Source organism: Nerophis lumbriciformis, linkage group LG05 (assembly GCF_033978685.3).
Source record: "Nerophis lumbriciformis linkage group LG05, RoL_Nlum_v2.1, whole genome shotgun sequence".
NCBI classification, from domain to species: Eukaryota; Metazoa; Chordata; class Actinopteri; order Syngnathiformes; family Syngnathidae; genus Nerophis; species Nerophis lumbriciformis.
The window spans coordinates 19,700,915-19,713,862 of NC_084552.2; the positions used below are offsets into that span (position 1 = coordinate 19,700,915).

At 38.2% G+C, this 12,948-nt stretch overlaps 1 protein-coding gene across 2 annotated transcripts in view; it reads right to left on the reverse strand.

The window, feature by feature from the left end:
* LOC133606815 (hepatocyte growth factor activator) overlaps positions 1-12,948 on the reverse strand; it is a 49,376-nt gene continuing 36,428 nt past the window's right edge. Inside the window, exons 8-13 of one of the 2 annotated variants that reach the window (XM_061961160.2) lie at positions 10,454-10,551; positions 9,070-9,328; positions 5,022-5,161; positions 4,818-4,958; positions 3,415-3,557; positions 1-731 (exon numbers count right to left, since the gene is read on the reverse strand). In XM_061961160.2, coding sequence (XP_061817144.1) covers positions 558-731; positions 3,415-3,557; positions 4,818-4,958; positions 5,022-5,161; positions 9,070-9,328; positions 10,454-10,551 — 955 coding nt within the window. In that variant the 3' untranslated portion in view covers positions 1-557. The remainder of the gene's footprint in view (positions 732-3,414; positions 3,558-4,817; positions 4,959-5,021; positions 5,162-9,069; positions 9,329-10,453; positions 10,552-12,948) is intronic. The other variant, XM_061961159.2, reaches the window with a different exon arrangement.

Here is a 12,948-nt window from a genome sequence, read left to right on the forward strand (position 1 = left end):
TGCATTCCCGGAAGGCGGGCTACACTGTGGACAAATCGCCAGCTCATCGCAGGGCCAACACAGACTGACAACATTCATATCTAGTGTAAATTAGCATTGAGCTAGCTTAAAAAGTTGAGTCTTAATTTTTTAGAACTTTTTATCAGGCATCTTGCTTTGCTGGCATGAAAAATTGTAAAATGACCCAGAGGCAGTTTGCTATAAATGCACCCGTTTAGCCGGTACCGAATCTTCACCCGGGAGGTAACGTCTCGTGCGACAAAGTTATCAAAAATGGACTCTGTTGATTACACTTTGACCGATAACAGACTTCAGTCTGTCCTTATAAAAACACAAAATTCGGAAGCCCTCCCTTGTCAGGATATTACCAGAAGTGGTTTTAATATGGATACACACATTTACGTGTTAGGGGAAAAAACAGGAATACTAAAAGTTTATTCAGTCTCCATTTTTGTTCACAGTTTGGAAAAGGTGATAGACTTTCACAAAAAACAAAAACAGCATAAAACTGTATTAAAAGTGAAATATAATTAAAGCTAAAGAAAACAAATGTCCTTTCAAGTCGTCTTTGGTTTTGGTTTGATGACAGAATTGATCCAGTCCATATAGTTGGCCACTTTCGTGTAAACACCTGGTTTTTTTGAGTTGCCGCAGCCCTCTCCCCAGCTGATAATCCCATACAGGAAACTGACGTCATTCCTCGTACAGGCTAGCGGGCCCCCAGAGTCCCCCTGATGGAAAGCATAAGTATTAAGCTACGTTAGCTACGCAAATGGCAAGGGAAGAAAATAATTAGTGTTACTTCAGATCTCAACAGGGGCCAATTTAGGCCATATCGGATCTCTTTACGTTTAATGAAGTTTCAAATTTATTGTGCACGGAACACATGTCACAGTTGTATCTGAATCACGTTCAATTTGTGTGTGTTGGTAACGAAACTTGAGATCTCCTTAGCCAAAAATGGTATCCATATATTTTTATTTTTGATTAATTTACAACATTTTCAAATCACACAATCAAGATATAAAGTACCAGTATTATGGAATAACAATATGCTGAATTGTGTTTAATTTGATCTGTTAAACCAAATCATTGTATTTTTAATCCGCAGTTTCTAATCTGCAAAGTATGTGAAAATAATATCTAAACATGACAAAATTTCAGATGGCCATTTTGAATATTCCGCTCGTAATTGCTTCGGCAGTTTCCTTAGATTCGGGATCGGATGACAGTTTAAACATAACATGGCGGAGTTTGACGACGAAAGTATTTTAATGTATTTTTATGAGAACAGGCTGAAAACTTTTGAGGGATGGCCTTTCAAGGAAGACTGCTCATGTACACCGGAAAATATGGCCGAGGCTGGTTTCATTCACACACCTGCAGACAACAGCCCAGATTTAACCATGTGTTTCTTTTGCCTTAAAGAGTTGGAGGGCTGGGAGCCAGACGATAACTCAGACAAAGAGCACAAGTCTCGCTCATCTACATGCCACTTCATTGCCTTGAAGAAAAGAGTGGAGGAGATGACTGTGGAAGAGCTTTTAAAGATCCATCGGGGGAAACAAAAGAACATCATTCGTAAACAATGTGACGAGGCCATTTAGAAATTTGCAAGACAGCCACATGCAAATAAAGCAGAGACCGTAAACTACCGGTATGTTGATCTGATGTTGGGAGACTTTGACGTTTTTAGGACTTTTAAAATGTGCTGCCTGAGCTTCCTTACGTGGTTAAACGTTGTTTAAGTCGGGGGTGACTTAAACAAGTTGAAAAACGTATTGGGGTTTTACCATTTAGTGGTCAATTGTACAGGATATGTACTGAACTGTGCAATCTACTAATAAAAAAGTTTCAATGACGCCACAGGCGGAACTCGTTTGCACTCTTGACTATATCGGCAGATTTGTGAGAGTGGAAATACGCAAACATTGGAAAGAGATCTGCTGTTTATCATTCAAAACTCCTATGTAAGACAAGGAAACGTGTTTTTTCGTAAATATATTAAAAAAGTCTGCTAACATGAGTCAACGGGGGCCCCCTCTATTCCGCCCATAGAACCCTCTAAATAACAACCCGACACCCACCAATAATGCTCCATTTACATGTCGTGACCTGAATATTAACCAAATATTAGCGATATTGTTACTATAAGCGCTAATGCGTTAATTATTTTTTAGCGGCGTGTTGATCACTAGCCCTCGCAGCTGCATTCATGGAGCTGGTGGATGTCTCAATTGGTTAAAGTGAATTTTAGTTTATAAGTCATCATGCCTTTCACCTGGACATTAGGAGGATTTAGCCATATATCGAGAAGTTGTTCATCTGTGACATTAAACTTACAACCGGAGATGGAGAAAAAGACAGGACATGAACGAAGACAAGCTTCTGCAGCAACTTTATTAACCCTCCATGAGGATTGTGATTAATTCCTCATCTAAACTAGAGCTGCAATTAACGATTAATTTGATAATCGATTAATCCGCCCGATTGTAGCTGAGATAGGCTCCAGCGCCCCCGCGACCCCAAAGGGAATAAGCGGTAGAAAATGGATGGATGGATGGATTAATCTGTCGATTATTACTTCGATTAATCAATTAATAATCGGATAAAAGAGACAAACTAAATTTCTATCCTTTCCAGTATTTTATTGGAAAAAACAGCATACTGGCACCATACTTATTTTGATTATTGTTTCTCAGCTGTTTGTACATGTTGCAGTTTATAAATAAAGGTTTATAAAAAATAAAATAAAAATAATAAATAAATAAAAAAATTGCCTCTGCGAATGCGCATAGCATAGATCCAATGAATCAATGACTAAATTAATCGCCAACTATTTTTATAATCGATTTAATCGATTAGTTGTTGCAGCCCTAATCTAAACAGGAAAAAAGAACATCCTATGAGTCGTCATCCCAGTGAGAGCAGATATTGTACAGCAAACAATCATTTTGTTACTGGATGTCCGTAGTTTGTATTTCTTGTTTCTTGTTTGGTACATGATGCTTTGTGTTTTACTAAAGCCGAAACAGTTTGGCTGAGCTTCTAAAATCAGTAGCTCATCCTCCTTATATTCGGGCTCGGATATATACGGTTCTGGATCATCATTTGTCCCAAAGTAATCATTGTTGGCTGTAACAAAGTATGCATGATTAGCATTGTTGGTGGTGGTGAAGGGATCTGTGGTTCCAGTACGTCACAGATCACAAGACTGGCTTGCTCATTACATTATCTCTCAAGATGGCTCGGGAATCTCCATGAGATTTCTACTATTTTGATTGCATGTCTTTTGGTGTTATAAATCAGATATGTATGATAATAGCTTCAATATAGAGGCAACTTGTTTTTCCATTATACTGGTACTTTAAGAAAACAGGCGGTTTACTTGTTCAATGCAAATGTAATTCTTACCTGACAAGCGTCCACACAACCGTTGAGCCCCGCGCAAATCATGTTGGTAGTGACATGGTTGCCAAACACCTCTGGTTTCCGACACACGTCGTGGCGGATTAGCCTCACTCCCGCCTCTTGCAGATTGGAGTAGCCATCTGCTTCTGCCAGAACACATTACAAAACACATTATACACATCATAAAAGTAATGAAAAATAAAGTAATAAACATTGTATGATGATCTGTAATTTTAAACTGTAACTAGACTGAAAATAATTTAAAAAATCATCAATTATTAAAAAAAAAAAATCATTTTGCGAGAAACAGTTTGAGGCAAAAGTTGTAATTTTTTGCCAATACTGCTCATGAGAAAAAATATGACCAAAGTTTGGTAACATAATCATAACACGCAATTGAGCTTTAACAAAGCATTACTAAATGAATGAATTTAACATTTAGAAAGCATATTTTCAACATTAATACTCAGTAGCATGCAGTTTATAAACACTTGTAAATGTTTTACTCTTTACTGTATTAATAAGCTCATCTATAAAAAAAACCCTAATAATTGCATTTTCATACTTTGCAAATTATTAACTCAGAATTTCTACATTATATGTAGGTATTGTCAATGGTTTGTTTGTAATTTTAAGTGTATGCAAATAAGACCTAATAATCAGTCTTATTTGCATAGTTTGAGAAACCAGTGGTTCTCAAACTTTTTTTTTTTACCAAGTACCACCTCAGAAAACAGTTGACTTTCAAAGTACCACCATAATGACCAACATTAAAATACAGCAGCATAGTAAGATTAAGTGTTCATTAAAAATAAGGTGGAAGTTTTATTTAGCAGATATATTTAATATTTTTGGCCACTTTAACATTGCACACAGGTTGAACAGTAACACTGTGCTTGAATATGAGAAAATAAAACACTATACTTTAATCAAGTAATTATTTGGCGTACCACTTGTAGTACATGTATCACTAGTTTACTCTAAACAGTTTGCTCTAGACATTTCTACATTCACACGATGGTAATGAGAAATATGCTTTATAAGTTCTAAATTCAGTACTTATTAATGCTTTATTAATGCTTAAGTGTGTTTTTATTACAAAAAGTGTTACCCAAAAGGGTTATGACTAGTGGTCACATTCTTAATTCTACAAAAATTAAGTATAAACGCTATGGACCAAAACATCTTAGTATTTGCGTAATGACAGCATAAATGTGATCCGTACTTTAGTAACTTAGTTTGGTGTGGAAACGTACCTCACCTCAACATTGTCTACTGTAAGTGACCTTTGACCTTCCAATGAAAAGTGCTCCCTTTCCGTTGAAGTCCATATTGGTGTCTGAATACGTTTGCTTACGTTAAGTGTGCCGCACACACTTCCTAACGTATCTATGTGACCTACTCACTCTCATGCAAGCGACCCCATCCGCTGATGGTGCAGCAGTAGCCATCAGGGAAGGAGACATTTCCATCTGGGAGACAAATGGGTCTGATGAACTGTGTCCTCTTGACGCATCGGCCGTCTTGTTTCTTCAGTTTGATCAAGACTGGATAAACGTCACAGATTTTAGGTCGTACGTTACTTGTTTCAACATCAGTGTAGTGTTTACCGATGTCATGTAGCGTGGGGTTAAACACGGAGAACTGTTTGGGAAAGATGTACTTGTCCACTCCAAACGTTCTTGTGTCCCTGCCGCTCACGTTGAAGTGGTGCTGGCCGAGGACCACTCGAAGCTGAGACGTTAGGGGACTCAAGGGGGAACAATATAGCAGAAGAAAGTCAGAATTTTCTATCGGCTAACTAATATGAAATTCTGGACGATTCTATTTCACACAAGTTTAAGTGATAATTTTACAAAAAAGTATGAATATGGAAAAATCCCTGAGAAAACTTCCATAATATTATGATATACAGCACCAACAGATTTGGTTATAACTTTTTATAATATTAATATTTATGGCGATTTTCAAGGCACCCAAAATGACATTATTTTATGAGGAAAAATAAAGTTGCAAAAATAAAGAAGTAATCATAGAAAAATTCTAAAGAAAGTTTTTTTTCCAAAATGTTTTTCAGACTTGGGAATGAGCGACCCCTCAGTGACAATCATTGGTACTTTAACTTTAATATACAACAAAGCTCATACTCGCATGAAAAACCACAGATGAACTATAAAATAAATAGCACCACACATATTTCACAATGTATAAGCCTTCCTCTAAATGCATTCATATGTACGTATATCCATCCATCCATCCATTTTCTACCGCTTATCCCCTTTGGGGTCGCGGGGGGCGCTGGAGCCTATCTCAGCTACAATCGGGCGGAAGGCGGGGTACACCCTGGACAAGTCGCCACCTCATCGCAGGGCCAACACAGATAGACAGACAACATTCACACTCACATCCACACACTAGGGCCAATTTAGTGTTGCCAATCAACTTATCCCCAGGTGCATGTCTTTGGAAGTGGGAGGAAGCCGGAGTACCCGGAGGGAACCCACGCAGTCACGGGGAGAACATGCAAACTCCACACAGAAAGATCCCGAGCTCGGGATTGAACCCAAGACTACTCAGGACCTTCGTATTGTGAGGCAGATGCACTAACCCCTCTGCCACCGTGTACGTATATGTTAGAGCCTAAATATTTAAACTTAGTTTGGCGTGGAAACACACAGCCTTCTTCAAGACTCTGGGACCTTGATTTCCAAATGTCTTGCGGGCAAAGCCTGGTGGTCGGCCCTTTACCTGTGGGGACCGGCCAAGCCCAGCCCAAAGAAACCATACGGGATCCGGGAGGCTATCAAGCTAGTCTTAACAAGCATGGATGACTTGTGGAACTACTGAAGCGGAGTGGCTTCGGCCACATACGAAAAGTATGAATGATTGTCAGACCTGGGTGGTGGTGCCCGTTTTCAAAAAGAATGAACGTAAGATGTGTTCCAACTATAATGAAGCACTGCTCCTAAGAAAACTCTATTCCAGAATTCTGGAGAGAAGGGTACTATTGTTAGTCGAACCTCTGCTACAGGAGATGCAATGGGGTATTTGTCTTGGAACACTGGACCAGCGCTACACATTTGCAATTGTATTTTGGAGGCTGCTCAATTGTTCCATACGTGCTTTGTGGACTTGAAAAAGGCATTCAATTGTGTCCCTTCCGGTGGTCCTATGGAGGTGCTCCGGGTATACAGGATTGTGCCATTCAATCCTTGTACGACTGCTGCAGAAACGCTGTTCGCATTGCCAGCAGTAAGTCAAGCTTGGTTCACAGTGAACGTTGACTTTTGCCAAGGCTGCACTTTGTCACAGATTCTGTTCAGATTTTTAATAAACAGAATTAGGCAAAGAAGAGGTGTTGATGCTGTCCAAATTGGGGCCTTATTCACAAGTTTGAGAGTGTGAGATCAACAGGCGAATCAGCGCAGCTTTAGCAGCAATACAGTCACTATGCCGGACTGTCCTTACCGAGAGCTAAGCTGAAAGGCAATGGTCTCGGTTTAGCGGTCAATCTACATTCCTACCCTTATCTATGGTCACAAGCTTTGGGTAGTGACCGAAAAGAAAGATCATGGATACAAGCGGCTAAAATGACTTTTCTCCATGAACTGGCTGGACTCACTCTAAAACATACGGTGAGGAGCTTGGTCATCAAAAAGAAGCTCAGACTCAAGCCCCTTGGTCCTTTACATCAAGAGTAGCCAGTTGAGTTGGGTCCGGCATCTAGTCCAGATGCCCCCTGGACGCCACACTGCTGAGGTGTCCTGGACATGCACACCCAGTAGGAGGCCCGAGGGTAGACCTAAGGTAGGCTGGGAGAGATTATGTCTCGCAGCTGCCCAGGAATGCCTCTGTGTACACCCGGTGGACCCAGATAAGTGGAAGAATCTGGACAGATAGATGGATGAACCATGTCCTTCAATTGTTGAACTTTTTCAAGATATTACATTTTTCTTAAAAACTGAGCTTTGGGTTTTCATTTCTCAGACAAAAGCATTAACATTGCTAGAATAATTCACTCTGTGTAATGAATGTATATACTATTTGTGTTACACTTTCTAAAGATGAGTGACAAAAATGTTGAATTTTTTGAAGATATTCAGATTTTTGCAGATGTACAGTCGTGTTCAAAAGTTTACATACACTTGTGAAGGACATAATGTCATGGCGGTCTTGAGTTTCCAATAATTTCTACAACTCTTATTTTTGTGTGATAGAGTGATTGGAGCACATACTTTATTGTCACAGAAACATTCATGAAGTTTGGTTCTTTTATGAATTTATTATGTGTCTACTGAAAATGTGACCAAATCTGTTGGGTCAAAAGTATACATAAAACATACATTATCACTTTTGGTGATGTAGAAAAGTTACAATCAAATCAAATTAGCTTCATGGCATGGCTTAACTTCATGTGAGTGATTATGATTGACGACACCTGTTGACTTCTCTGAGCCCATTTAAATAGTGCTCATGTGATGCAGTCATTAGACTCTGTTAGAAACGCGACAATGGGAAAGTCAAAGGAACGCCGCACAGATCTGAAAATAATCATTGACTTGAACAAGTCAGGAAACTCACTTGGAGCCATTTCAAAGCACCTTAATGTCCCAAGAACAACTGTGCAGACAATTGTTCGTAAGTATAAAGTGCATGGCACAGTCTTGTCACTGCTACCATCAGGAAGAAAACGCAAGCTATCACATGCTGCTGAGAGAAAATTGGTCAGGATGATCAAGTCAACCAAGAACCACCAAAAAGCGGGTCTGCAATGAATTGGAAGCTGCTGGAACACAGGAGTCAGTGTCTACAGTCAAGCGTGTTTTGCATCGCCATGGATTAAGAGGCGATTAAGGTTTAAGTCCTGACTTAAGAACCCCATGTTCCCATTGAGAACATGTGAACAATGCTGAATAAACAATAAACAAGGCCATTTCAGAAAACCAACAAATTTAGCTAAACTGTACCAATTTTGTCAAGAGAAGTGGTCAAAAATTCAACCAGAAGCTTGTGGATGGCTACCAAAAGCACTTTATTGCAGTGAAACTTGCCAAAGGACATGTAACCAAATATTAACATTGCTGTATGTATACTTTTGACCCAGCAGATTGTCACATTTTCAATAGACCCATAATAAATTCATAAAAGAACCAAACTTCATGAATGTTTTTTGTGACAAACAAGTATGTGCTCTAGTCACTATCACAAAAAAATATAGTTGTAGAAATGATTGGAAACTCAAGACAGCCATGACATTAGGTTATTTACAAGTGTATGTAAACTTTTGACCACGACTGTACCTGTAGACAAGCGGACCTCACAACACTGAAACTTTATGAAAGTATGGGGGGCTGAAGGGTTTCTATCATTTCTTGACGTTTTTAAAGTTTTACACTGGTTAGCCTCTTTCTTACACAAGTAGGAATGTTAATCCTAGTCAACCTTACGCTGCCCTAAAAAAGGGCTAAAATTACAAAAAATACTTGAAAACTTGCTTTTACGATGCCAAAACTTTGAGGTGTCAAAATCATACTTTTCTTACTGATTATTTCTATTTCAATTATATCCAATAGGGATAACTTTTTCAGAAACACAACAAATGGGAGGTAGATTGCCATAGTGGAACAACAAGTACTAGTACAAGAAATTTTTGCGTACTTCCGAAATAAACAGTGTGCTGCAGAGACAACCCAGCAGGAGGCGATTAAGGTTCCGGCGCAGAATTCAGACTCTCCGTAATAAATGGCAGCCATCCAGGGATGAGTACCAGGAAGTGCAGCGTTTCCTCCCATGATCCTTCCCCTGGCAACCGACACTCTCTTCTTGTGCTTTGTACCGCACACGGCCTTCCTTGAAGCTGGCTTGGATGGCTTAGCATTGCCGAGTCCTGGGAGCGTGTTCATCCGACGAGAAGAGGCTATGTAAAAAAATAAATAATTATCAGGTCAGTTTTCTCATACAATGGAAATTGCGTAATGTTTCCCGACAACGTAATTTTGTCCGTATGTTAGCTAGCAGGTTACTTTCTAGTTTAAAATACGTTATGCTTGTGCAGCCATTTGAGACACTTGTGATTAAGGGCTATATAAATAAACTTTGATTGATATGAGGAAATGTTACGGGTTTTTGCTTGGAAAATTAGCAATCTACAAGATATTGTGGAAATCAATTGTTTACTTTTTACCTAATCTGCTACCAAACAACAAATAAACAAAGCATATGACCTAATCAATTAGCTAAACTAACTAGCGTGTTGCATGTTGACCGTGTTCATCCTAGAGAAGATGTTTTTTAAAAAAATATTGCGTTATGTGATTGTTTTCGAATACAGCGCAGCCACAAAATTTTAATGTGTTTAATTTTGAATGAATTTAACAAAAGTGTGAATAAGCATAACAACATTTTATTGGCTCGCAAGCTACTTCACAGCTTATGAAGAAAGACGTAATATGAAAACATTTTACAGGTTTATGCTCTGCAACTGTGCCACCACTTTAGCAAAGTTCCATTGAAATCGGTTGTGCAGTTTATGCGTAATCCTGCTAACAAATAAATGAACAAACTAGCTAACAGACTAACAAAATAAGAAACATTCATAATGTTTTCAAAGAGTGTACGGAACTAACTAAAAAAGTATTTCGGTCAATCACCTGGCGTGTAGCATGTGAAATGGGGTACAATTAAATGAACTAACTAAACTTCAACTTAACTAAATAAACGTGAGTCAACCAACTTTTCGAATGAACTTAGTCACTAGCCAAATCCTCTAAATCAGGCGTAACCAAACTTTTTGCCTATAAGGGCCAAACTGAAAATAGGCCAATAAATGAGGCGTTTAATCACATGCCAACATTATTTAAGGTAGTAGAGGTTATCACATTCGGTAGATGGCAATTATTTTGCCTTTTGGACATACCATCAATGATTGCGTGAGTTTAAGTGAGTATGATTATGTATTGAATTTTGTAAACGAAACGACTCGGGCCACTATTAGCTAACTATTAGCTGTAATAATAATTTATGAAGTGAATAGTGTACTCACAGAAAGGCATCTTGCAGGAAAGCACGTCACAGTATTCCCAGGAGATGGCGCCCTTATTCAGAGTGTAACACCACGGCATCTTGTCTCCATCAGGATTTCTGTACACAGTATGTAAAACTGACATTATTTTACTACCCAACAATTGAACGCTTTTTCAAAATTAATATCTTTAGTATGTTTGATACAAATATTACAATATGATAAAATATTTTCTTTTACCAGCAGTGTTTTGTTTTTTAATAATTTTGGAATGTAATAAAAATATTTAAAAAAATGTTTTGCAATAGTAATGGTAAAATATAACGGATAATTAATCGAAAAATCAATGATTTGTCTTTTCCCCACATATTTGTTTATATAGTTCAATTAAATATAAACACAGATACAATAAAAAAATATATGCACAAAATGTATTTAAATATTCAGTATTAATGATAACACTAATAGTAGTGTGACAAACTATCAATGTGGCAAACTATTGCAATATTTAACTTTATGATACAATCATCAATGCGTTCTTGTCTCTTTTTGCAACAATAAAAGTATTTCATTGTTCAGTCCTTAGTGAGTCGAGTCACTGTTTTACAGTATACAGTATGTTCAGGGAGCACTCCTCGTGCTATCCATCCATTGTCATTCGCTTGTACATTTTGGGGTCGCGGGTGGGCTGGAGCCTATCCCAGCTGCACTTGGGCAGAAGTGAAGTGAAGTGAATTACATTTATATAGCGCTTTTTCTCAAGTGACTCAAAGCGCTTTACATTGTGAAACCCAATATCTAAGTTACATTTACACCAGTGTGGGTGGCACTGGGAGCAGGTGGGTAAAGTGTCTTGCCCAAGGACACAACAGCAGTGACTAGGATGGCGGAAGCGGGGATCGAACCTGCAACCCTCAAGTTGCTGGCACGGCCGCTCTACCAACCGAGAAGGCAGAGTATCCCCTAGACAAGTTGCCACCTCAGTGCAGGATCAACACAGATACACAGACAAACATTCACACTCACATTACCGCACTGGGGCTAATTAAGTGTCCATAATACAAATAATATATTGGTAATTGCAGCATTGCCATATTAAGATTATTGTTATTGTTAGCCACATATCTTATCGTGCGGTACACCGAGAATGTAGATAGATAGATAGACAGATAGACAGATACATTTTAAACACTAGACACTAGTGCATACCTGCCAACTTTTGAAATCAGAAAAACCTAGTAGCCAGGGTCCAGGGGCCGCAGGCCCCGGTAGGTCCAGGACAAAGTCCTGGTGGGGGGTTCAGCTTCGCCCCCCGACGCAAAATGATTATTAGCATTCAGACAGGTTAAAATGTTGCTAAAACCATCACTTTTCTATCAGTCACAGTGACTTTTCAAAACAAAAATATTACAGCAAAAATCATATGGGTTGATTGACATGTTTATTCTGTAAGCTAACTTCAATAGTTTTAAATTATTTTGACAGTTAATGCCAGTTATCCTGTCAACCTTTCACAAGACTTCAATTTGTTAATTGAAAGTATAAACAGTATAAACACTTTTTACAGTAAACAAATGGTAAAACAGTACTAAACAATTCCATAAAAAAAAAATTGGTGTCATTATTAACTTTCTGTCCAAGTTTGTATAATCTACTGCCTTGTTCAATTGTAAAAAATATTCTGTGCCTAAAATTCACATTTCTATCACAATTATCATACTGTAAACATGGTAAGCTAACTTCATTAAAATTAATAGTCCTGTCAATAGCATGGAATTACAATTCAAATGTAGTTTTTTTGTAAGCCTTTCAAAAGAATTCAAAATATGAAAAATTAATGAAAATTAATTTAAGCCATCAGACACTTGAAAAGTGGCACACCACATCTCTAATGTAATCATTTTAACTTTTCAACAGAAATAGCACTGCAAAAATATTAAGGACATACTTCTGTATTTTGGTAGTTATGCTGTCAACATTTAACAAGATTTCTTCAACTTGGACTTGAAAGCATAAATAGTATAAACACTTTTAACAGTATAACAGTACTAAACAATTCCAATAGATAACATTGGTGTCATTACCTTTTTGTGGCGATTTTCGAGTCGGGAAACATTTTCCGAAATAACTGTCCCATGTGATCAGCCAGTGCGATTGGAAGTCCATGCTCAATTATTGCCTCTGTAAATAAAACTTCGGCATTTATCACATCCAAAGAATCTGTTTGGGCGACGAAAAACGTTGAAAGTTTTCCACTTGTATCGCTAGCAACGGCATTAGACTTGTGTTTTTTTGTCCCAACGTGGTCTTTTACATCGCCAATTCCTCCGTGTCCGATCGAAAAATCTTGTCTGCACAAGGTGCAATTCGCGTAGTTTTCACCCTTTTTGGAACGGATAATTATTCCCGGATATGCTTTTGAATATTCTTTACGGAATGACTGCAGTTTTCGTTTCGGTTTAAGACTCGTTTGCGATTTTTCTCCGGCTGATTCCATGATCGTTCGCTCGTTTGGA